Source organism: Alternaria triticimaculans (genome assembly GCF_023758025.1).
Source record: "Alternaria triticimaculans strain BMP 0046 chromosome Unknown scaffold_6, whole genome shotgun sequence".
Lineage (NCBI taxonomy): Eukaryota > Fungi > Ascomycota > Dothideomycetes > Pleosporales > Pleosporaceae > Alternaria > Alternaria triticimaculans.
This window is the reverse complement of record NW_026055963.1, coordinates 528,894-553,030: the sequence shown is the minus strand read 5'-3', so window position 1 is coordinate 553,030 and position 24,137 is coordinate 528,894. Positions and strand designations below refer to the sequence as shown.

Below are 24,137 nucleotides of genomic sequence, written 5' to 3'. Positions count from 1 at the left end.
CATCTTCCACTCCGAGCTCGTCACAAGGCACTTGGCTGCGAACTTCTTCCTCGTCGGTTTCGCTACTACGCTCGTTGTGTTACGGTTCATCACGAGACGAATCTGCGGGACTAAGATATGGTATGTGAAGACTCACAATGACTGCCAAAGGTCACATGATCTGACAAAGCTGTGGGTGGGATGACTTTGCCGCAGTGGTTTCACTGATCTTCACTATCGGTATGTACAAGCCGGCCAGGGCGCAATGCCCATGCGATGCGATACCATACCATTGGACCGGACACTAACCAACAACGCAGGCATGCTCGCAATGCACATCACAGACGCGAATTACGGGATGGGATACCAGACCAAAGAACTACCCATTGCCAACAGCATCTTCCTAGCTAAGCTGCTCATAGCTTACCAAGCTGTGTACTACGCCGCCGTCTCCAGCGTCAAGCTATCCTACCTCTTGTTCTACCTACGCTTTTTCACACTAAAGGAACATCGTATCTGGGTGTGGATATGCATGGGCTTGGTCGTTGCGTACTGGCTCGGTAGCATGCTTGCGACTTTTCTTTTGTGCACGCCTCTCGAGGCGAACTGGAACCCTCTCTTGTCCAAAAAGTACTGCCCGGATCACAAACACAGCACGGCATTCGTTGCGACTGGCATCTTCAACATGATAACCGATCTGATCATCATCCTGTTGCCTATACCATTCATCCGAAAACTACAAATGACTCGAGGTGCCAAGATCGGCTTGGTGGCGATCTTTGCAATAGGTCTACTGTACGAGACTCTTGGAGCTGCTTGTCTAGTTCATGTCAGCTGATCTAAATCGTAGTGTTACGGCCATTTCTATCCTTCGTATTGTCGTTATCTTCGACCTCCTTCATACCAAAGGCAACACTAAAAACCTACCCTACGCAATGACCGACGCGGCTTTCTGGTCCGTCGCCGAGCCTGCTGTAGCCATTATCAACTGCTGCATCATGACTCTCCGCCCGCTCCTCAGACTGATATCTCCAACTCGTCTGTGGTCTTCCAACAGAGTCGGCCCCTCGGACGAAGTGAGCCATCCTGCAACTATCGGCGGGGGCTCTAAGCTGAGGAACAAGATTGGAGATGAGCATGACGAGTACCCGATTACTCTGTTAGAGGATGGGAATGTAGACACAGAAATCGGACGTATAGACAGTGGGGCATGCCGGGGTATACATGGTTATGCCGTCAGTGAGAAGAGTGGCGGAAGCATACCGACCGTGAATGACGTATCGAACTACCTGGGTAGAGATTGATCTCTGCTTAGGCCCTTTGCTGACGAAGAAGAGGATGAGCCTTTGACTCAGAATGGAGCCTGGCCCTGGTGCGGGCTGATCATCGAAGTTACTATGAGATGTGGGATGATCGTGGTAGTTTTGAGGTGCGTCGCTGTCGGTTGCTTTCCCGTCGAATATATATGAGAGATTCCATCCAGACTCTCGGCCACATCTTTTTGCCTTGTACCAGCAAAGACGGCAACAAGCAGAGCGACACGCTCAGCCGTGATCTTCGAGATTTAGGCAACAGCGCAACACGTGCGCAGCAGTGCAACCCCTTAGCCAGGCAGCAGTCTCACGTGCGCCCGCCTAACGCCGCACGACCCACCCCCATCGTCTATATAAACCCGCCCTTCCCCCGTCCCTCAACTACTCACCAGCTCTCTTTGCCAATCTGGCTCTGATCAAGTGTAGTATCTGTTCTTCATAGTGTAATAGCTATGATACCGCTGCGGCGGTTCATCCATTACTCTTATTTTTGTAGTTCGACCTCAAGGTCCCTGGGCTCGCTCATACCTCGAGGCCACGGTGCCGCCAGTATCTTGCACTACTTCTGGCTGGCGCGACTCTTTTTTTTTTCATTGGGTATCTTCGCTTGCGAGGGTCTTGAGGAAGAAATCTTGATGCGCTCTGCTTACGTGCCCCTCTCAAGTTATCAGGTTCATTCAAAGAAAAGCGCTAGGCACGAATTCCTGAAGATGAACGCTCTGTGTAGTACAACGTCTGCTTTCAAGGTGTCAATGTGAAAGTATGTTCCCCGCACATTGCATGAAGTTCACCGGTTGTATCCTTTTTTCGCTTTCAATAGTCAGTACGGCTCAGACGGAATGAGCTCCTTTGTACCTTCTGCTTTGAACGACGCGTGAGAGCAGCTAACGGAACGCGTCCCGCTGTCGGGTTTAACATGCGCCACACAATGGTGGCAGCAACGGCAGGACGCCTATCAATAATTACGAAGAACCTTTCCTGCACACGCTCGAGCAGACGTTGAGCCTTACCACGCCTTCTATTTTACTCACAAGAGCCATGTAGACACATGAAACCCGCACCTAATGTTATACAGAAATCTTGATGCAGCGTATTCGTCCGTATAACGCGAGTATCACGCGCATGTCAAGGGTCCTCTAGCGCCACTTCGTATCGCAATCGCTTGCGCGATGAGACGGCAGGTAGTTGACTCGAAGGAGAACCGTTTGCGGAGAAGATATGAGCAATCAATACATGTGCCAAGGCTCGCCCGAGTCTTGTTCTGCCATAGCTAGGAGCGAAAAGTACGAGAGAGGGGTAGGACAAGCTTCTAGTACTGCCGAGCGTGCCGGGTCTGGGCGAGTTTCTATTTTCGGTCCCTGCCGACTGACACCTGGGCCACAGCGCGCTTCCAACAGCTTCACAACAGCTGTTACGCGCCCGCGTTTGCTCGCTGTCCGAATTGTTGAGTGCCAACGGAGGGTTCAAGACACGGTGACCGAGACCCAGGAACGCGTTTTTTGTCCTGCATGGGACCCGGAGAGGGGTTCTTTGAAGCCATTAGGTTGGACCGATCGCAGGCCGGGCTAGCTCGTATACCCCTAGTGCCCACGGAACAGTGGGCGGATCCACAAGTCCCTGACCAGAACCTCGGATCCTCTTTGCCTTGACGGTACGATCGGATGTCTTTGGACGACTCCTATAAGGCGTCGGGAGTCGCCCCGTTGATGGAGTGAGGGGACGACGAGCGTACCGCCGTTGTCGTTGCCGCTTCTTCACCCACCACTCCTTACTCACCACCGTCGCTCTTTCACGCTGTGCCATCCTTTCTTTCTGCACCTGATCCTACGAATACTCGGGTCCGCTCTTTGTTGTAGTCGGTTCCTTACGCTCTCTTCTTTCTTTGTAAACAATCATCATCTCACGACTTCAAAATGAAACTCTTCGGTCTTCTTCTGCTTGTGCCTTTGGCTAGTGCACGAGCTGTACGATACCACCACCAAATACCCATTGTCGAAGAACCCCTCGACAAACACACCAGCGCGGAAGGACTTGATGCGCCTCCCAGCATCGGCGTCCATTTCACAACATCACAAGCAGTAGCAGCTGCGCGGTACCCAAACGGCACAACAATCGACCTGGCCCAAATCCCCGGAGATGCCGAATACATAGACCTAATGTCGCGGTGGATGACACCACACACTTCATCAAATTCTCCAAACGACAGCAGAATCCTCACAGAATTCCTATCACAAGTCCACGCAACCCTCGAACATGGACTCAACCACCCAATCACAAATATCACATCGGCCGTCACATTCCCCTTCTACGGATCCCATGAGAAGGACTTTGAAACCGCTTTACTATCAGCTGGCCTCGCTCTATCGGAGGATACCCCTTTGATATACTCGGAAGCATACGCCACACATGCAGGATTAGAACACGCCTCATGCGCCACCGCAACCCTCCCACATCAACACCAACACATCCTCGTCCTGGCCTTCGACTCCAGTTCCTTCAGCGCAAGCATGCACGAAACCAGCTGCTCCCCTACCAAGATCAAACCACCAACCCCCCACTCCTACATGATCAACTACGTCGCGCGAAACGATCTCGGCTGGTGGAGTCTCCCCGTGTACGAAGCCCCCCGCGCAAAGTTCTGGGCGAAGCTACAGGAAGCTGTTGTCCATGCTGTGGGCGGGTTGGGGATGCCGCCGGGGAAGATCGTGTTGCTGGGAAGTCATGGGCAGGACAGAGAGTTTATGGAAAGCGTGGAGCAGGCGCTTTGGAGGGAGTTGGAGGTTGATGTTGGATCATTACTTGGAAGACATGGCGGAAAGGCGGAGAATGAGTGGTTAGCCGCGAGGGGGGCGGCGGGGCTAGGGTGGCGGCATCAGAATCGGAGGTGAAATGTTTTCTTTTATGTTATTGGGCGCTGGGGGCAAAAGTACGTTTTTGAGTAACAAGATACCCATAATTTATATCATCATGAACAAAGTCATATTCATTCCCTTGGCCTTAAAGCAACTCAGGTTACACTTTTATCCGACTTCGACGACAACCTCTTACTTTCCCCGGACGCAGCCTTCGATTTAGTCTCCCAGAGTGTTACATACATGGGCCTGCCCATGTACCATCAGACTGGATTTCTTTCACTCAAGACTTTGTCCTTCCCCTCCTTCCCCTCTCCTCCTCACAGCTTCAATATCGAAGCACACGATATACGCATCTCCGAGCTGGTCACGAACCTGTCTTGATCTCAGCTTACCCACTACTCGGTGGCCGAGATGATCCTCTGCTGTATGCGCGGTTTCGCAATGCTTATCTCCTTTGGCGGTGCCAGAGAGAGCAAGCGCGTCATCTCCGGTAGCGTGGTATAGATAGTTCCTCGCTAACCGTCAACGTCGTATTTCGTTGTTATGGCTTGTCTCGGCTCAAGGTTTTGCCTAACGGTAACAGCAGTAGTGACTTTGGACATATTTTCCTTTCAAACGTTTCCTCTTCTTGGTAGTTTCAGCGTACCAGCAGTACCGTTACTATTAGCGTCATAGCGTACAAACACTGCGTCAGGGCTCTTTCGTTCGCGTACAGACACTTGGTCAGGAAGCCGATATGCTCCATCCCGGCAATTCTTTCTTCTTCGTACTCGGCGATGAGTTCGGAAGCCTGGTCCAGCCAGGCTTGTTGTTCATTACATTTGGCTTCCCACGCCGCAATTTCGCCATCGTAGTATTCGGTGAGCTCGTCGAGGACGCCTACGAGAGGCCCGGGAGACGGTGGCGGTGGTGGGTTCGGAGCATACGTGCCCAGCGTTTTTGGTGGTTCGCCGAAGGCGCTTACCAAGGGGTGGGGAGATGGTAGCGGTTTGGGAGTGGACACGCACAGCGTGTTGCCCAGCTTTCTTGGTGAATCCACGAAGGGTTGAGGAGATAGTAGATATTTGGGGGTATACACGCACAGCGTGTGACGCTGGTTGCGTACCTTTCTTGATGACATGGTCATGGTAGTGGTGGATGACATGGTGGTATTGCTGTGCGGATTTTGGCTCAGACTGATTTGAATGTAATAGTTTGCTTAGGGAGTTAGCGAGAATGTTTGCTTGAAAATACTTATGTGGTGCCATGTCCAAATCCAGGTAAGGTCACGATGTGTGGTGTAGGTCGATGACTATGAATCGTTGGCATTGTGAAATAACGGTGTAGACTTTGCGTGCACAACTTGGAGCACATGCCACATCGGATGGTTCGGCGCAATTTCGCGCAAACGTGGATATTCTGTGTATAGGTTCGGTGGGTGAGGCGGCTGACGGAGGGCTGTTCACATGTCGAGGCACGCGTCGTTTTTAGCGCGGCGGTTGCGTCAGTGCTCCGAATGGTGATCGGAAATATACCGCCCTAGAACAACAAGGAACAACATCCATCCTCAGGCTGCCACCAAAGTCCACGCCAGCTGTCTTCTTCACACGAACACGTGAGGGACGAAATACGCGCTAGCACCATGATATGATGGGATTCTTCCACGACTGCTTCTCTTGAAAGTTGCAGCTCACGCCCACACCAAACCACGCCAGACGTCATGGCAGGCAACGAGCCCACACTATCGTCTCGCGCGAACCAATACGTTCGTGAGGTCCTGCACAACACCGAAGCCCCACCCACGATCCCCGTCCGCTACTTCTACACGTCGCCGCTCGCTATAGACGACCCGCTGTCTCCGCTCCCGCCGCCGCCCACGGGCACCTCGACTGCGAAGAGAGTGCCACCGCGGCCCTTCTCCGAATACGACAATGAAGCCATCCAGGAGTCGTGGCTGGAGCTGCGGAAGAAGATCCTGAAGCACACCGAGGAGTTTGGGGAGAAAGATGCGACGGGACGCGGTACGCCGACCAACCCGGCGGTGGAGCGGCTGAAGAGGAAGAGAGGCGCTAGTGCTTCGAGCGAGGAAGGCTCGATCCAGGGACGAGACATTCCATCTGGGCGGTCATCGAGCAGAGGGCAGTACTCGAGGTCTGCCGAGCTGGTGGACAAGAAAACGCCCGGCTCGGGTGGTGGCAGCTACGGCCAGTCCATGTCTGGCTCGCTGAAGGCCTACGACCCCGGCCCAATATCGCCCCTCGAGCCTGCGACGACCGGCACCCCGTTCATCCGAGCCCCATCGAGAGGGAATCTGGCCAAGTCGTGGAAGCCGGCGCCTATGGAGGGAGGCCACCGGCCGACTATACATGAAGTGGACAGCTACAAGTGGGATGACGACATGGAGCCTGCTCTTTCGACGGCCAAGGACAAGGCGCCTGCGCGAAGGTCCTCCAAGCCGAAACCGGGGCCATCCGCGAAGGTGCCCGTGGGGGTCTCAAGACTACATCACGTAGTCATGGACACAGAGTCAATACGGATGGAGCCTATATACTGGTCGCCGCTCAGCGACGTCGCCCAGATAGTGCGAGGAACGTGGTTCTACAAGGACAGCATGATGCCCGTCGAGGTGGAAGTGGCCAACATGCTCGAAGCCGGATACATCGAACTGAGACCCTGGACGCAGACGTGGACGGACGAGCTCAACAGCGCTGTTGAGGTCGGTGCATTCGGCGAGATGAAGATACTCCATCACCTCTGGCCCGAACGGCCGAAGAGAGCAGAGAGCAGGCCGTCGACTTCGCAACAAATGATGCAAACAGCAGGTCTCGTCCAAAGTACCCTACCCGAAGAGGATGATGATCCGGAGAAGGAGCGTAAAGAAACCGTGGAGAATGCTTGCGACTTGATCGACATCTCCACAGGTCCAGAGGGGCCAGACCACAAAGCAGCGGGAGATCTGGAGTACGGTGCCGACGGAAGGAAGCGCCTGTATTTGAAAGCGGGCGTGATTTACTCTAATGATAAGGAAGCCTTCATCCTCAAGCCAGCACTCCAACCATCAGACTACTATGGGCGGCGACCACTGGCGAACTATATCCGCAAGGGCAGAGCGATCGGCGTTCACGTAGTGCGCGGTTTCGACCAGGCTGTTTGGGACAAGCTCCATCCGAACAAGAATTCGCCAGAGGCACAAGCAGCACGCGAGGGTGTCTCGTCATCGCAAGGTGGCGCGCCACAGTATCGAAGACAGAAGTCGGACCCCGACCTCGCGCAGTCTGAACGACCGAAGGTGTCAGACCTGGTGTTGGTCATTCATGGTATTGGGCAGAAGCTGTCAGAACGAATGGAGACGTTTCATTTCACGCACGCGATGAACGCTTTTCGAAGAGAGATGAACGTTGAGCTTGGGACTCCGGATGTCAAGCGGCACCTGCGAAAGGATATGGGAGGTGTCATGTGTCTGCCAGTAAGTCATCATCGCAGTGATTCTCGATCAATGTACTAACACGAGGCAGGTCAATTGGCGACACCGCGTATCTCTCGACGTCGATAACACCGAGGGTCCCGAGCTTGAAGACCCTTCTGCGAACAAATACACACTCAAAGACATCACACCCGATACGCTGCCGTCCGTACGTGGTATCGTTAGCGATGTCATGCTCGACATCCCATACTACCTGTCGCCGATGCACAACCCCAAGATGATATCAGCTTGCATCACAGAGGCGAACCGCATCTACCGCCTGTGGTGTCAGAACAACCCTGGGTTCGCAGAGTATGGGCGAGTACATCTGATCGCCCATTCGCTCGGCTCGGTGATGGCCATCGACATCCTCAGCCAACAACCAACCTATGTCGATCCGCAATTTACCGACCCATCCTTCCCCGAAGCCGACTTACCCCAAGACCAATTCATATTCAACACGACAGACCTCTTCGTCTGCGGCAGCCCCGTCGGCCTCTTCCTCCTCATGAAAAACGCAAATCTACTCCCTCGTCGCGACAAAGAGAAGCCCGGCGCCGACTCCTACGCAGCCCCCGGCATCGCAGGCGAGCAAGGCACATATGGCTGTCTCGCCGTGGACAACATCTACAACATCATCAACCCCTACGACCCCGTCGCCTGCCGCATAAACCCCACCGTCGACGTCGTCTACGCCTCCATGCTCAAACAAACCACCATCCCCTCAGCCTCAACCTCCTACTTCGCCTCGCTCAACCCCTTCCGCTCGTCCACCTCTTCCGCCAACAACCCCGCAAACGACAGACCTACCACTATCCGTCTGCCCAGCAACGTCGAGCTCGAAACGCATAACTTCACGCGCGAGGAGATTGCGGAGAAGAGAGCGTATTTGCTTAATGATAATGGGCAGATTGATTACTATATGAAATATGGTGGTGGGCCGCTGGAGATTCAGTATCTGACTATGCTGGGCGCGCATAGCAGTTATTGGCTTAGTAAAGATTTTGTTAGGATGATTGTTGTTGAGGTGGGGAGGGGGTTGGGGAAGGAGGGCACGGTCAGGGAGATGAGGGCCGTGAAGAAGAAGATTGCTGTTGGGGGTGCGACGTAGAAATGTGATGATTGGGAGATGATGGCATTATGGTATCGGAGTTTGTGTTTGTTGACGCTTTTAGAAGTTATACCCCGTTTTATACGCAATTTTGTAGGAGTTTGAAGTAGTATTCGTTTAATTCAGATTAAAGCTATCTAGCATCCCACAGTCCCTCAACGTCTTCTCACACAAAACCCGCGTCTAAACACAACTTGCGCGACGCAAATTTATGGTGTTGCTCCTGCGCCTCGTCTTCCCAATCAATCTCCACCTCTTTGCCTGCATGCATGCTGGCGAAAGCGCTGCGACGGGATTTAAGCCAGTTCGTATGCGTTGTATCCAGTACCATGGCCACTCGATCGGCGATGGATCTATCGTTTGTACCTTCCTCGGGGGGGCCCTTCAATGTGGGTCCTAGCGCGAAGATAGGCTCGGGGTCATCGATGAAGCCAACGTGCTTTAGAATCGCAGCCATAGTAGATCGCCGGAGTGATTCACCGGGTGCGCACCACGAGTTCTGTCCTAGGGCTTCTATCTCTCCCTCCCAGCCGGGCGCCTGGAGTCTATGTCGCACCGCGATATTCAAAACGGCGCGATACCACAGGTACATCTTCTTTGGCCGATTGTCGTTTGCAAATTCCAGAATCCTCCCATCGAGCTGTGTATGGGCAACAGGCCAAGTTCGGTATCTCAAGTCGCCATCCCCATTCCTCAATTTTGGGTCCAGCACTCGTACTTTGTACGGTTCTTTGTCGGTTTCTTGTACTTTTTTGCCGGTCTCGGGGTCGGTATCGCCCACGCTGGCAGGAACGATGATGATCTGAGCTCTGTTGAGCATACGCTTGAACTCGAAGCCAAGAAAGAGGCCGTTTGATGGGTCCATCAAGTGGCCGCGTGTACTGTCTGTTTTGCCAAAAAGGTAGTCACAAGCATGGTCGCCCGTGTTGTAGTGCACTAGGTGGATAGCCCCGGTGTCATGTGGCCACGGGTGTACACCTGTGCGTTGCCACGCGATAGGGCACCAGACGTGAAGCCATAAGCGGATATTGTCAGTGAAGATGCTGCCGCCATAGTAGTCACTGGCATCTTTGTCAAACCTCTGGGGCGCGTCGAGGTCGCGTCCGTCGGGGCCTTTGTACCATGACTTATGGACTTGTGGTGACTGGTAGGGCTTAGTCAAGCGCTGTATCATGGAGTTGATATACGCCATATCGGTGGCATCGCTATGCTGGTGAGCATCGGTGTACTCTCCTCTCATCTGATTCTTGAAGCCTCGCAATATGATGAGGAGCTTTCTCAGACCGGCAGTAGTTGTCTCAGCCTGCACTATCAAAGGTAGTGTTTCTGACTTTGGCATGTTTCCGTGCTCTTCGGTTATCTGCCATTGGCGGACGGTATAAGAGTGCGCGTCGACTTCTGCACTCAGCTTTTTGACAGTATCATCGTACCAGGTTTGGTACTGTTGCTCGATTGCTTTCTCCCATCCGTCTTGTGTCAATTCCGGGTCCCTTCTCAAAGTCTTCGGATTCGACCATGTATCGAAATGATGATCGCTCGAGCTCTTTGCAGCCTCTAGTAACTTGCTGAGTTCAACATGAGCACTCAAAGATAGCCACATTTTCCTTCGAAGCTTGGTGGTAGCTGGAGACGCAAATTCCTCATGCTTCAGAATGCTGGTAGGCGCATACCTGACCGTTTCTGATGAATCTGAGTCGCTTGCTGAGTTGTAATGCTGTGTCTCTTGCGCTTTCGCTTCTTGTTCCGTCTCGAGACTTAGCTCTTTTTCTTGCGCCTGAAGCCGCTGCTTCTGTTTCTTGTTTATCTTTGCCATTCTGGGCTCTCGTTGGTGGGCCATCATGGGGAGTTTGATGGCGGGTAGAGCTAGAGAAGTATATCGGCGAGAGGTATACAATGGAATGTGCGTTAGAACAGCTCAAAAGAAATCCAAGGTGGTAACATCAGACCATGAGTCACATAGGCGCAACCTGGCGAGAAAGGCCTGGTTCGCAAAGCAAGCATGACTGGAAACTAGAAGCGACCATGGTACGCGTCGGTGAGAACCCTTAGATGACGAGCCACTCACAGCCGTCGCAATACGAGCGACCAACATAGCATGTTTCGCTGTCCAGTATGTGCGAGTGAAGACGATAAAACTCACTGTAGCTGCGCGACGCGAGTAGCTTGTTCGAATAGTACGACAGATCCAAAGATATGGTAAGAAGCGGGCTTAGCGCCCAGTGGTGCCTATATGGTGAGCCCAAACATTGAAAGCCGCCACAGCGGCAACTCCAGGCCATTACATCACAATATTTTGTGGCAGAGCATTACGATACGTTCATTAGTTTTCATACATCCTCGCTGCATCTATCTACACATAGATATAGCAGAACGGCCCACCAAGCGTGCTCATCGCATCCTTGATCGTGATATTCTCAAATGTATCCTGAAGCATCGGACCCAGGGTCAACGTATCGTTTAGTGTGCCGTTGCGACTCGGTGGGCTATTCAAGAACGTGATGGTGCCGTCGATCGCATTTCTCCTGTTCTTCAGGTCTTGGTTCTGCCAGATCCACCACGTGCGATCGATTTGTGCATGATGGAAGTAGAAGGCCTAGCGATGGAGTCAGCGCGCACTCAGATAGATCAGAAGTGTAGCGGAATACTTACAGGGTCGGATGGCGAGTTGAAAAAGTCAGAGCCAGCATCTCCTCCAACGGTGTAGTGACCAGCGGTGTGAACACCCATGTACTTGTTGGGGTAATCACCCTGCATGCGGTTTTGGAAGGTGAGAATGTCTTTGCTGTTCTTGATAAGTTCGGTGATGACTTCGTCCCTCGACTCGTAAGCAGAGTGCTTGTTCACATCCCGGCTTAAACATCTTGGGTTGTAGCCCAGACCATCAGCTTGCGGGTTCGGCTTGAGATCTTTAACTTTGCTATCGATGGGCCCGAGAGACATGGTCCAGTTCGCTAACGGCCCGGAAACGCAGCCACCGCCACTTCCGGGCGGGAGCTTGATAGGACATCCCTGTGCTTCAGATGGAATGCATGTGTAGTTCCTGTCGGGGATGTAGGCTCCAGCATTAGATATACTGGTATCACTGCCGTCGAAAAGGGGAGATGATGCTGGGTCTTCGTGCCACCATGCCCAGTTGTAGTATGGTAGGTAGCCCTTGTAACCACATTCGTTGCGCAGCAATTGCTCATAGGCATAAATGTAATATCGGTGCCATGATAGGAAGTTTGCCTGATAAAGTTAGCTCATGTCGTCCCGGGCGCTGTTGTGGCGTCTCGTTAATCGAACTCATTTGTTGAGATCAACGTGGTGCTCCGCTGTGAAGACGTACAGTTGCATGTACAGAGTATGTCTGCAAGACATGTGTCACAACAAAGTCGTCGAAGCGGCTCCTTGCTCCAGGAGCGACGGAAGCAGGGGTAAGAGAAGGCTTTGAGTGTAAACACTTGATGGCATCAATGTAGTTCCGCCTCTCGGGCTTCGAAAGCATTGACCTAAAGAGCTACTAGTCAATCGAATGTAGTATTGGGTACAGCATTGGATAGGTACGTACCACTCGCGTCGAACAGCTACGTTCTTCAGTGTGCACTGGCCGGGATTTGGGTAGCCATTCTTTGCTACATCGATCCCAACGTTGGCAAGCCCAAGAGCTGCCAATTTGTCGTGCTCTGTGACTTTGAACGCACCGGTACCACTGACAAGCGCCAGAGCCGCGAAATCGAGTAGACGCATTTTGGTAAAAAGGCTGGTGTTGACCGCGCACTTGTGCTTCTGTCGGCGGCTGAGATATCAATTGACGGAAGGCTTAAGAAGGAAATTATCCTGGTGCGTCTGAAGCCTTTTGGACAATGTTTGTCTCCATATATAGCTGTCGCTCGCTGCACATCGGTGCTCTCGGCTTTTACATCCCCTGCAAGTCAACGTGTTCGCGAAGCGAGCAAAACGCAGTGCCGATGCAGGACCTGACATGGCGGGATCTACTTTACCATACTGCGCCGCAATTTAACAATCTAGATGCTTAGATGAAGCCTCGTAGGATCAGTGGCGCGAGACTTTGCAGATGAGTGGATGGAATCTCGGTACATTAACTCAACGAGACGCAGTCGGATTTCTCCAACATCCGGCAAACCGGTTGAGCAACGTGAGCGACCCTTCTTCATCCCTTGCGCAAAATCAAATCAATCTTCCGGTGGGGCACCCTCTTCTTCTGCCGCTAACTTGATGTACCCGCAAGTACCATTTGTGGTATTGATGTGACGCTTGAGATCCATGGGTGTTGCGCAGACGAGATCCGTTCGGCGAGCCCGGGGGTTTTTCTATATATATAGTGTGGAATACAAAGCGATAAAGTCGAAGAAGGCGGAATCACAGTTCACAATACCGCGATCAACTGTCATATGGAAGTTGATGAGAGATGGGATAGTCCGCGGGGGCGACTACTTCGACCCGCATCCGCGTCCGTGCCCCGCGTGCGGGCATTGCCAAGCACGCCACGGCGGCTCGGGGCAGCGAGCCGCATGTTCGTCTCCGCACCTCCTTTCACCGCTGAACGTTCCATTGCCTCGCTTCCATTCGCGCTTGATCACAAATTCCTCGTAGGATTTCGCCTCATCTGCTCGTACTATATCCGATGCAACCACTAACCTCGAATACCATGCCCGCCAACCTTGGAAGTGTAGGGTTTCCTGCGTAGTCTCTTATTCCGTACACCATCAGTAGGCCTCGAAGTTATTTCAACTGTCTTCTCGTGTCTTTCGCTTGCCTTGAATTTGTCTTGTTTTGTATGTGAACGCGGAAAAGCTGATAGTCTCGCTTTGCAACCACGCCGCAACCCTGCTGCACGCGACTGGAGGTCTAGAATGTAACGTAGAGGATCCGCGGTGGAACAACTCGCTCCGAACCGTGTTCGTTGCTTACGTCGAACGATACTTCCCAAGAGCCTGGTCCGTCGTTTTTAGGATCTGGCAGGATCGAGTTATCTCTCCAATAGTCGAGTCGAGGCATGCAACAGCCCATGCATAATCACATCAGCACATTAGTGACTCCAACGTGACAGGGACCTGATGTGCCTTAGAGCCATACTTCCCCGAAATCTGGGCATGTCGCTTCGAATCCCTCCACGCGAGCTCATCCTCGAAGCCAAGTCTACCGGCACGGCCGTACAGACAGAAGGAGACCGAGGGATTTGCTACACTGTCAGGTTTCAGCAAGAGAGATTGATGAGTCTCTTGTTTGTTGCCGTGCCGCAACATGATGGCGTTTTGCAATAAGAGTGGGATGAATACAAAACTCCTCGCAACGCATTGCATATTGCATAATTGTCGTTTGTCTTCTTCACTGCCGCTTTGCCATCGTTCTTCTTACAGCCATCATGTCAGGTACAAATCCGGCGGATGCAAACCCCGATTTACACAATCCTGATTACCTTGCCTTCACCAACGCTCCCACTCTACTACTTCAAGCCGGCATCCTATTTGGAGTCACGGCCCTAATCGTCTTGCTAAGATGCTACGTTCGAGTTATAATGCTGAGAAGCTTCGGCAAAGACGACTGGATCATGCTACTTGCTTTTGCTTTCGCGATAGCAGAGTTTGTCGTGTATGCTGAGCAGACTAAAGTGGGCTTAGGGAAACACGTCTCGGTTTTGCGGATGGATGCAGACGGTGAACGGCAGCTGCTCAGACTGCGCCAAGTGCAATCGATTCTCGTCGGCATTGGAGTTGGTCTGGTCAAGATTTCTATCGCCTGCTTTCTGTTGCGTTTGGTAACGAGGAAGGCGTACATATGGTTCCTAAGGGGGTTCATTGTTTTCATGGCTTTGTTTACCACGGCCTGTATTGGAACACTAGGTATGTGACTACGAGATGGTGACAATCGGTCCATTACTAACACTTCATAGTGCGTTTCCCCTATGTCCTCAGCATACATGGTGATGATCATCCGAGACCTCGACTGACCTTGCCCAGATCTGGCAGTGCATCCCCGTGGCGGCTGCATGGGATTTGCGACTTCGCCCACCTCCATTTGGCACAGGTACAGCCGTATGCTTCAGCAGGGCAACCTTCACCTCCATAGGAATGATGAACACAGGTGAGTCAAGCTCCTCCTTCCAACGCCATCTACTCACCCCATCTAGCCGTCACAATCAGCACAGACTTCCTCCTAGCCCTCCTCCCAATCCCGCTCGTGTGGCAACTCCAACTCAATGGCCGTACAAAAATCACCTTGGTCTGCATCCTAGCCCTCGGTCTCTTCGCCGGCGTCGCCGCCATCATCAAATCCGAAAAGCAGAAGACCGCTCTCATGGACCCCGACGTCTACGTACTTGATACCTTCACGATGTGGCGATCCATCGAATACTACGTCGGCATCATCGTCGCGTCGTTGCCTTCGCTCAAACCACTGTTCAAACATGTTCTAAATAACGGGACGAGAGGGGCAACGGGGAACTCGGGACTTCAACGCCAGAGTAAAATACGGTACTCGATCAGAGGAAACAAGCTGGCGGATGACGACGAGGTGCCATTGGAAACGTATAAGGGGGTCGGAAATTCAGTTGAGGTTTCTTCGGGGTCGCCTAGGACGCCAGTGGAGGGTAAGAGTAGCGAGGACAGCGTAAGGCCTTTTGAGTCCAACGCTATATTCGTTGATACGAAGTGGCGCGTGAGCTGAAGGATTTGCTGTTCAAGATAGCTACATGATGAGGGATACGATGCGATGGACGCGTAAACGAAGACACATGGATAAATTACAATGTCTTCCATCTGTGTCTTCTGCAACTCTATGACAACGCCCACTATGCCTATATATACCCCATTCTCCTAGTCCGCACCACCAACCCCCATAACGCCCCTCCCAAACCACTCACTAATAACCGCAAACCCATCCCTCCCCCTCTTAAGCGCATCCTGGAAAAGATCATGCCTCTCCGCGCTCTCCACCTGCGCCCTCCTAATCGCCTTGACCGTCGCATTACTCGAACTACAAATCGGACACTCCACCTCCGCATCATGCACATCTTCATCCGTACTCAAACAACTCTGGTGGTAACTGTGCTTGCACAAGAAGTGCACAACAGGCAACTCGAGACTCTTCATGCAGACTTGACAGCGTGAGTTTTGGAACACTGCGGGCTTGGTGTTGAGATTTTCCAGCTCGGTTTTCTTGGTCGAAGTGTCGGCGCGGAAGGTCTCGATGTTGCGGCGGTTAGCGGCGATTTCGGCGCGCTCGCGCTCGATGGTGGTGCTGAGGTAGGCTTTTATCATGCCCATAGTTGCTACGCCGTTGGTGGAGAGAGTTTGGATTACTTGGAGGGGCGCCATGAGGCCGTCTTCGTCGATCTTCTTCAAGACCGAGTCGAGCTCGTCGCCGGCTTCGGCAAGGATGGAGGGCGTGGAGGTGAAGTAGGCAAGCGCCGCAGGGTAAAGCGCTGGTTCCAGGGGACCGTACTTCCGAAGTGCGCGGATGGCGCCTTGTGTGTCGTTGGCGGCCGTGTAGGAGCGGAAGATGTCGAAGTGGAGACCTTGCTGTTCGCGAACTAGGATCGCACCGTCGCGGAAGTTCGACAGGTGGGAGAGTAGCAGTACGTTGGACGTATCTATGGGTATGTCCTTGCCTTCGACAAGCTTTTTGGCCTTGTTCTCCCACTCTTGTCGCTCGCCATCCTTCTTCGACGATGCAGTGTGTAGGTACATCTCGAACAAAGTGGTGTAAAGATCGACCTTGTCATCTTCGCGGAGATCATCGGATGCGATGCAGGCCTCGAGGAAGACTACAAGCTCTTGAGGGTGATCAACAAACGCGGAAAACGCAGTTCGCGGTTTCGGTACTTTGTACTCTGGAGCGGGCTCATCTGAGGTCGTCTCAACGATCTGGGCTTGGCTCATGGTACTCTTCTGTTCACCACTTGGAGGCGATGCCAACGCGTTGGTGTTCATGTATGGCAGTGGAAGTAGTGCAGCAAGGTTTTGTACAGCGCTAGAAGCTACTCCGAGACCCATACTCATACCACCGCCTCCTCCTGTGGCAGGCGTATTGGGTATGACTATAGCATCTTGCTTGGGTCGGAATGTTCCAGTGTAATAGTCGATGAACAACTGCGTCGTATCTTTGGGAAGGTGCTGCAGCAGTACTGTCGCGTACTTCATGAGGTTGAAGTAGGCCACCTCTGGCTCCAGTCGCCATATGTAGGCCAGAGCTTCGGCGTATCGTTTCGAATCTTCGATCAGTACATCGACGACCAACTCATGCTCACCGTGTTTCCGAGCAAGGAAGGCCGCTTGGTCATAGTAACCGCCCTGTCGACACATCAAAATGGCCGTATCGAGGTCGAACTTCAGATCGTCCGGTGACTTGATGAACTCTTCAAGCTTCTCCACATCCTTCAACTTTGCATAGCAGTTCAACAGGAGCGTTGTATGATCTGACGTGGCTTTGTGGTGGTCGTGGAGCTCCTCGAGGTACTCAATCAAGTTATGTATCCGTTGCGTATCAAGGAACTGCGAGATGTTAGCATTGATTGTATCGCGATCGCATCATTACATACCTTCCGGATGACCTGAGATGGTTCCGTGTTATCGATAGCCTTCAGATACTGCTGCATAGCTGTATCGTAATCTTGCTTCGAATACAAGTAATCACCAAACTTCCGAAGGATGATGTTCTGTTGTGACGAGTCTAATCCGGCCTTCTGGGCCAAGTTGATGGCCAGAACGTATAGATTGCGCTGGTACAGTATGTCGAGTTTTTGAGCGAAGGGCTTCTCATGGTATCTGAATATCTTGCCGTCGATCGTAAAGACGAATAGGTCGCCCCATTCGGAGATGACGGCCTTCACTTGCGAAGTCAACTGTTCCTGATGTGCGACAAACCTCAGCTCTGTGTTGAGCAGGGTGAAGCTCGAAGTGTTGAAGACGTCGTCGGCGGCACCGACGCCGAAAGCACGGAGAGGGTTCGACCGAGGCATCGCATTTGATTTGGGGGGTGCGACTATCGCGACATAGTCCTTGAATACGGAGATCATCTTCTTCTCGCCCTCATATGTGTACGGTGGCCCGCGGCCATGTTGGCCGTAGTAGTATATGGCATCGTTTCGTGCGACGACAACGTCCCGCGACGCCTTATCCACCGCCATGCAACCCACACCGCAGCCATACTCGTCAAGCGATTTGGCCGGCTGTCCTTGCCCTCTTCCAGATATTACAAGTGTCATTATACGTCCGGTCGTTGCGATATACAAGGTCGTGATGCTCCCTTCTCTGAACTCGATGCCTGTGATGGGCTCTTCCGACTCGAATACCGTCCGTTGTCGCGCGCCGCGGTCGTGTATGAGGTCACCTCGAACGACAGTGACGGCACCGTTGGCGAATCCAACTGCGAGTTGTGATAGGTCATCGAGCGCTGCGAAAGCGGATATGGGGAACTGCTTGCGCCCGTTGTGGACGGTGAGGGTGCTCTGACATCGCGGAATGCCCGTCTTCTTTTCCAGCTTGTCCAAAGCCCATACTTTCAGTACTGGCTCCCCAGAAAGGTCTTCAGCAATGGTCACGAGAAGCGAGGTGCCTTCGACCTGCTTCATGTGGGTGATGGCGCCTGCGTCATGGGCCTTGAATGCGCGCACGACCTTGAAGGCCTGCGACACGATGCGGACGATGCCATCTGCGCTGCCGAGGAAGATGCTCTCTGACCCGGATACTATGCACGTGATGTTCCCGATCTAATGGAATTTATGAGAGTGTGCATGCGCGGAGGAGGTATCGTCATACCTCGGACAGGAAGGAGCTCTCGTCGTCGGGGAGCTTGACTTGGGAGACGTCGAAGAACTTGAACTGCCACTGTTCGCGCATTAGCCTGGACATGTTGTGAAGCAGAATGTGGGTGAGCCAATACGCACCGGAGTGACTGCCATACTGCTATTGCTCCATTGTCATCGCCTACTGCCTGAATGGCAGGAGCTATCGCTATTCGCGACTCCCATGGAAGCTGCGGGCAAGTGCGTCCGTGCACGGTCCGCCAATCACCAGGCGGCAGTGCGTGGCAGTGTCGGGTCTTGGCGCGTCCCTCTGTTCTTGAGTGCTGCCTCGCGCTCTCCCTTTTCTTCATTCCACTCTCACACTCCTCCCACATAATACTCCCACACCCATCTGCTCTTCATCAACAGCAGCTACCACAACCCGCGCAACTCACTCTACATTCGCGCAAGCCCACTTTGACTCTCCTTTCACGAGTCTCACCTCCTGCGACGCGCCCTGTCATCGAACAGCGCGCCCCTTTGTCTTCAGGCCTCACCGGTTCAGTCGCGCCTCCATAAAAGAGACTTTCAGCCTTCGCTACTTGTCTGCATCTACGTCGCCCACTCGACACGAGCGCGCCTTTCCATCAACGCCCGCTTACCCAAGTATTACCATCCCTCAACCACTCATCATGTCTTCAAACAAGATGGAGCAGAGCCTCGACGACATCCTCAAGGCTTCCAAGACCTCCCGCCGTGGCCGTGGCGCTCGCCGCTCTGGCGCTGGACGACCGGCCGCTGCTTCCGCCCCTGTAGGCGGTGTCGCCAAGTCGACCAAGCAAGGCAACAAGCAATCGAAGCCTGCGCCCACTGCTCCCGCCGCTTCTTTCGGCGGCGGCGAGACCAAGATCATGGTATCCAACTTGGTATGTTCAGCCTCACAACCACACCCAAACCATCACTAACATGTCGCAGCCACGGGACATTGACAACTCCCAACTCCAGGTATGTAAGACCGATGCAGGTCTTTGAGCCTACTGCAGCTTCGCTTTTGCAAGCATGAACGAACTCGATCCGACGAAACGAGACTTCCTCCTCCGCACCGGTATGGATGTTGAGCCATAGCTTGCCCAAAGTCACTCCAAGATCTGTGTTGGGCACACAAGACAGGAAGAAGACTAGCAGCATGCGAACATTCCGAGGTACCGCCGCGACGAAAGTGGGTGATCCAAGTCAACATGCTCCACTTCACTGTGTCAGCACAGACGGCAGCGCACCGGTGATATTCCCGGTAGCCTTGCAGCGACTCTAGCCCGATACAGAGCAGCGAGATGCGAAACCAATCCGTTCGGATAGCCTTTTGGCTTACAGATGGGTGTGGGCAGACACTAAAAGATTGGTTCGCAGCGTTTCAATACGTTACTCGCAACAACTGCTCTCGCGCTGAGTTTGCTTCGTCTCAGAACTTAAGGTCATTGAAATCTGACCAGGACACCCACTTTCTGAGCGGTACCTTCTGACCGAGTATATGGAATCGACGACGACCCACCGCCGACGCCGGAACCTCATTGTCGATCTTGCTTTACGCGCGTGAAAACTACCCTGGTACGACGACTAATACGCCTCATAGGACTACTTTGTGAATGCTGTTGGTGTAGGTCGCCCGAAGAAGGTTCTTCTCCAGTACGATGCCCAGGGCCGCAGCGTTGGCAGCGCTACCGTCATCTTCACCAAGCATGACCAAGCCGCCAAGGCCACCTCCCACCTCAATGGCGTCAAGATTGACGGCCGCCCTGTTCGCGTCGAGATGCTCGTCAGCGCCGCCGCCCTTCCCGCCGCCACTCGCCCATCTTCGCTCGCTGATCGTGTAACGTACGTACCAAAGATTCCTTGCAGTGTAACCAGCAACTAACAAGCTTTCAGTCAGCCGAAGAAGGACAAGCCGAAGCCGGCCACCGCTGAGAAGGCTGCTCCCGGTGCCGCTCGTGGACGTGGCCAGACCCGTGGCAAAGGAAAGGGCCGTGGTGGTCGCGAAGCCCGCCCCAAGAAGAAGACCGTCGAGGAGCTCGATGCCGAGATGGCCGACTACTTCCCTGGTAGCGAAACCACTGCTGCTGCCGGTGGCGCTGAGGTTGCACAAATCACCGCCGGCGGTGACACTGCTATGGACGACGAGATGCTCTGAGCTTCTTTCGCTTTGAGACGCTTTCCACTCACTTAACTTGTCACGGTTTAATCCAACATCCAACGGAATCGGTTCGACCCTTAGCTAGTCGGTCTGCTTCAATCTTTCTTTTCTTGGAGGCGTCATCTTTTCGGAAACTGCGTTATAACGAACGTCTACTGCTGCCAACGGAACGTCAGCATCGGACACAATTCGGCTCTTGTACACTATTCATGGACGTTTATTCACGGCTTCTAAATTGCACGCCGGGTATTTGGTAGCTTCAATCAGAATGGCTATGAATCGGAAACATGATCATGAAAACTTATCTCGTCGACTCATCCATTGTGAGGTACCCTTATTCGACTGTTCACATACCCCGACCTCCCGGCTCTCTTGATATCGTGGACGGAACCCGACCAGCGTGTTGGCTGAAACACGCCGAAATGAAGAGCTGCCACATTCCTAGAGCGTGGCCATGGCAATGCTGAGGCTTGCACGAACCAAAGACGGCAATGACATGCTGCAGAGAGACGATCATATAGAAGATCAGCGAGGCTTAGAAAGCTTGCTAGACAGTACGACTCGGTACAGCGGAATCGCTCCGTGCTTTTCTCCCCGGAGGACTCCGCAACAACAAAATGTGAACTCTACTCGTGTTGACCGGGTTGGCGCTTCCCAGCAGCCCGGATCACACCACTATCTGCTCATGTGTAGTGCTCTCCGGTTGACAGCTATTCGGTCCTTGCATGCTCCTATTCGCGCCGCAGTACCCTTTCGTGCGAAGTTCTCACGCCAACGTCATTAGTTCAAATTTTGTCGCACCTTCCCCGCGATTTACTAGGTGGTGTGGAGGCCCGCGGCTACCAGGACTCTAGCCTCTGACTAGGATTTGGCTGGGTGAAAGGAGCGTTCATCCGATGCAGCTGACGGACCGGATGAGCTGAGTATCTTGCGCTCTCAATGTTTGCAATCCAGGTCGCCCACGTGCATACAGCGATTACTCTAGCTCGGGGTTGTGGATCAGTGTTATCCTCGCCATACCGGTGCTCGCTCGAAAAAGGGCCGAGCTAGCTGGGGGTACGACGATATGGTCCGTAGGGCTGCCCCTTCGGCTTTAGCGTAGTGGCTCCGATGGTGGGTATGTTTTGCTTGGATACGTGTCTAGAGCTCCGAGCTTAGTCCTGCGGTATGCGTTACAGAAAGATGCTGTATCGAGATGACCACGCGCCGCAAGTGGAGAAATGCCTTTTGCGGATGCGCATCAGTTGCCAATAGGTGTCTATTCCAAATTGGAGAATCCAGTACCGCGTGTAGCAGGGTTAGCTGCGGCTTCGACGACCTCCAGAGCAGAACTGCGGGGGAGGGGTAGCTTACCACTGGCTACGAAAGCGGGGCAAGAGCTTCCGCCGTTGCATCAAGCGCCACCCGGCCATGCATCGTCGAGACACGCAATAGGCTGCAGCGCTTTCCTGAGACTGGCTCCTGATGGCCGAGGCTGTCTGGGCGATCGTACTGTTGTCCTGTCTCGAGTGGAGATAACCTCTAGTGTCGTCATGCGGAGCTCCTGAAAGTACTTAAGGATTTGCTTGTGCCTCTACCCCTCCTTCACTTCACAGCTTTGTTTTGTCCATATACCCCAATTCGCTTTCGCAATGACATCCGTAAAGCTAACAACCCCCCAAACGGGCGAGTACGAGCAGCCCACCGGACTGTAAGTTAGATATCCAGTCTCCGATATTCTTCGGAGACTTTGTAATGCTTCGGTATCGTCAATACTGACATCAACCAGCTTCATCAACAATGAGTTCGTAAAGGCCGTTGACGGCAAGACCTTTGAGGTCATCAACCCTTCCACTGAGGAGGTCATCTGCAATGTTGCCGAGGCCACCGAGAAGGATGTTGACATCGCTGTCGCTGCCGCACGCAAGGCCTTCAACGGCCCATGGCGGAAGGAAACACCAGAGAACCGAGGAAAGCTGCTTGTCAAGCTCGCCGACCTCTTTGAGAAGAACGCCGATCTTCTCGCCTCGGTCGAGGCTCTCGACAACGGTAAGGCCTTCAGCATGGCCAGGAACGTCGATATCCCTGCCGCCGCTGGTTGCTTGAGGTACTACGGAGGATGGGCCGACAAGATTGAGGGCAAGGTCGTCGACACAGCACCCGACAGCTTCAACTACATCCGCAAGGAGCCCGTAAGTTTCACATTTTGCCGAGTTCATGTCCCGTGACTAACAATTTCAGATTGGTGTTTGCGGACAAATTATCCCATGGAACTTCCCCATTCTCATGTGGTCATGGAAGATTGGTCCCGCCATCGCCACTGGTAACACAGTTGTCATCAAGACAGCTGAGCAGACTCCTCTCTCCGCATACGTAGCTTGCAAGCTCATCCAAGAGGCCGGTTTCCCACCAGGTGTCATCAACGTCATCACTGGTTTCGGAAAGGTCGCTGGTGCCGCCATCTCCGCCCACATGGATGTCGACAAGGTTGCCTTCACCGGTTCAACCGTTGTCGGTCGTCAAATCATGAAGGCCGCTGCTGGCTCCAACTTGAAGAAGGTCACTCTTGAGCTTGGAGGCAAGAGCCCCAACATCGTTTTCGCCGATGCCGATCTCGATGAGGCCATCCACTGGGTCAACTTCGGTATCTACTTCAACCACGGACAGGCTTGCTGCGCTGGATCGCGTATCTACGTCCAAGAAGAGATTTACGACAAGTTCATTGCCCGCTTTAAGGAGAGGGCCGCCCAGAACGCTGTCGGTGACCCATTCGCCAAGGACACCTTCCAGGGACCTCAGGTCTCGAAGCTCCAATTCGACCGTATCATGGGGTGAGCAATGTCATGTCCTTCTTAAACTGGAGCCAATGCTAATACAAATTCTAGCTACATCGAGGAGGGTAAGAAGTCGGGCGCAACCGTCGAGACCGGCGGCAACCGCCACGGCGACAAGGGCTACTTCATCGAGCCCACCATCTTCTCCAACGTAACCGAGGACATGAAGATCCAACAAGAAGAAATCTTCGGTCCCGTCTGCACAATCTCCAAGTTCAAGACAAAGGCCGACGTCATCAAGATCGGCAACAACACCACCTACGGTCTTGCCGCCGCAGTCCACACCTCCAACCTCACCACTGCCATCGAGGTTGCCAACGCGCTCCGCGCTGGAACTGTCTGGGTCAACTCTTACAACACTCTTCACTGGCAGCTGCCATTCGGTAAGTTCTGGCTGTACGATGCGCATGTGAGACATATACTGACTTCTTATCTACAGGTGGTTACAAGGAGAGTGGTATTGGCCGCGAGTTGGGTGAGGCGGCGCTGGACAACTACATCCAGACTAAGACTGTTTCCATTCGTCTTGGTGATGTGCTGTTCGGTTAAGCGGGCGATGGAGATGGGTTCGAGTGAGTACTGTGTATAGTTCAAGTAATCATGGAGAATCTGAATGAATGAATGTAAAGAATCATAACAAGTTTTCTGATTCGTGAAGTGCTGAAACCTGATACGTTTCCGAGGATATCGAACTACCTATCTAGGAAGC

The 24,137-nt window shown here is 53.2% G+C and overlaps 8 protein-coding genes across 8 annotated transcripts; 5 read left to right on the top strand and 3 right to left on the bottom strand.

Annotated features, from left to right (window-relative positions):
• Nucleotides 1–301: 301 nt before the first annotated feature.
• Nucleotides 302–817, top strand: J4E78_005080 (uncharacterized protein; the record flags this gene model as incomplete). Its single annotated transcript, XM_049365702.1, has 1 exon — nt 302–817. One exon carries the CDS (start codon nt 302–304, stop codon nt 815–817), a length of 516 nt encoding a protein of 171 aa, XP_049222417.1.
• Nucleotides 818–5,846: 5,029 nt separating this feature from the next.
• On the top strand, nt 5,847–8,700 carry J4E78_005079 (uncharacterized protein; the record flags this gene model as incomplete). Its single annotated transcript, XM_049365701.1, has 2 exons — nt 5,847–7,592; nt 7,642–8,700. 2 exons carry the CDS (start codon nt 5,847–5,849, stop codon nt 8,698–8,700), a joined length of 2,805 nt encoding a protein of 934 aa, XP_049222416.1.
• Nucleotides 8,701–8,866: 166 nt separating this feature from the next.
• J4E78_005078 (uncharacterized protein) lies at nt 8,867–10,537 on the bottom strand (the record flags this gene model as incomplete). The annotated part of the gene is made up of 1 exon (XM_049365700.1): nt 8,867–10,537. One exon carries the CDS (start codon nt 10,535–10,537, stop codon nt 8,867–8,869), a length of 1,671 nt encoding a protein of 556 aa, XP_049222415.1.
• Nucleotides 10,538–11,050: 513 nt separating this feature from the next.
• Nucleotides 11,051–12,429, bottom strand: J4E78_005077 (uncharacterized protein; the record flags this gene model as incomplete). The annotated part of the gene is made up of 4 exons (XM_049365699.1): nt 11,051–11,293; nt 11,350–11,928; nt 12,029–12,191; nt 12,251–12,429. 4 exons carry the CDS (start codon nt 12,427–12,429, stop codon nt 11,051–11,053), a joined length of 1,164 nt encoding a protein of 387 aa, XP_049222414.1.
• Nucleotides 12,430–14,777: 2,348 nt separating this feature from the next.
• On the top strand, nt 14,778–15,369 carry J4E78_005076 (uncharacterized protein; the record flags this gene model as incomplete). Its single annotated transcript, XM_049365698.1, has 2 exons — nt 14,778–14,787; nt 14,834–15,369. The coding sequence occupies 2 exons, from the start codon at nt 14,778–14,780 to the stop codon at nt 15,367–15,369; spliced, it is 546 nt and encodes a 181-aa protein (XP_049222413.1).
• A 149-nt stretch (nt 15,370–15,518) lies between these two features.
• On the bottom strand, nt 15,519–18,604 carry J4E78_005075 (uncharacterized protein; the record flags this gene model as incomplete). The annotated part of the gene is made up of 4 exons (XM_049365697.1): nt 15,519–17,195; nt 17,243–18,412; nt 18,462–18,530; nt 18,599–18,604. 4 exons carry the CDS (start codon nt 18,602–18,604, stop codon nt 15,519–15,521), a joined length of 2,922 nt encoding a protein of 973 aa, XP_049222412.1.
• Nucleotides 18,605–19,119: 515 nt separating this feature from the next.
• J4E78_005074 (uncharacterized protein) lies at nt 19,120–20,612 on the top strand (the record flags this gene model as incomplete). The annotated part of the gene is made up of 4 exons (XM_049365696.1): nt 19,120–19,353; nt 19,403–19,432; nt 20,058–20,299; nt 20,351–20,612. The coding sequence occupies 4 exons, from the start codon at nt 19,120–19,122 to the stop codon at nt 20,610–20,612; spliced, it is 768 nt and encodes a 255-aa protein (XP_049222411.1).
• A 1,634-nt stretch (nt 20,613–22,246) lies between these two features.
• ALTA10 (Aldehyde dehydrogenase) lies at nt 22,247–23,977 on the top strand (the record flags this gene model as incomplete). Its single annotated transcript, XM_049365695.1, has 5 exons — nt 22,247–22,305; nt 22,384–22,786; nt 22,836–23,425; nt 23,480–23,811; nt 23,868–23,977. The coding sequence occupies 5 exons, from the start codon at nt 22,247–22,249 to the stop codon at nt 23,975–23,977; spliced, it is 1,494 nt and encodes a 497-aa protein (XP_049222410.1).
• Nucleotides 23,978–24,137: the final 160 nt, after the last annotated feature.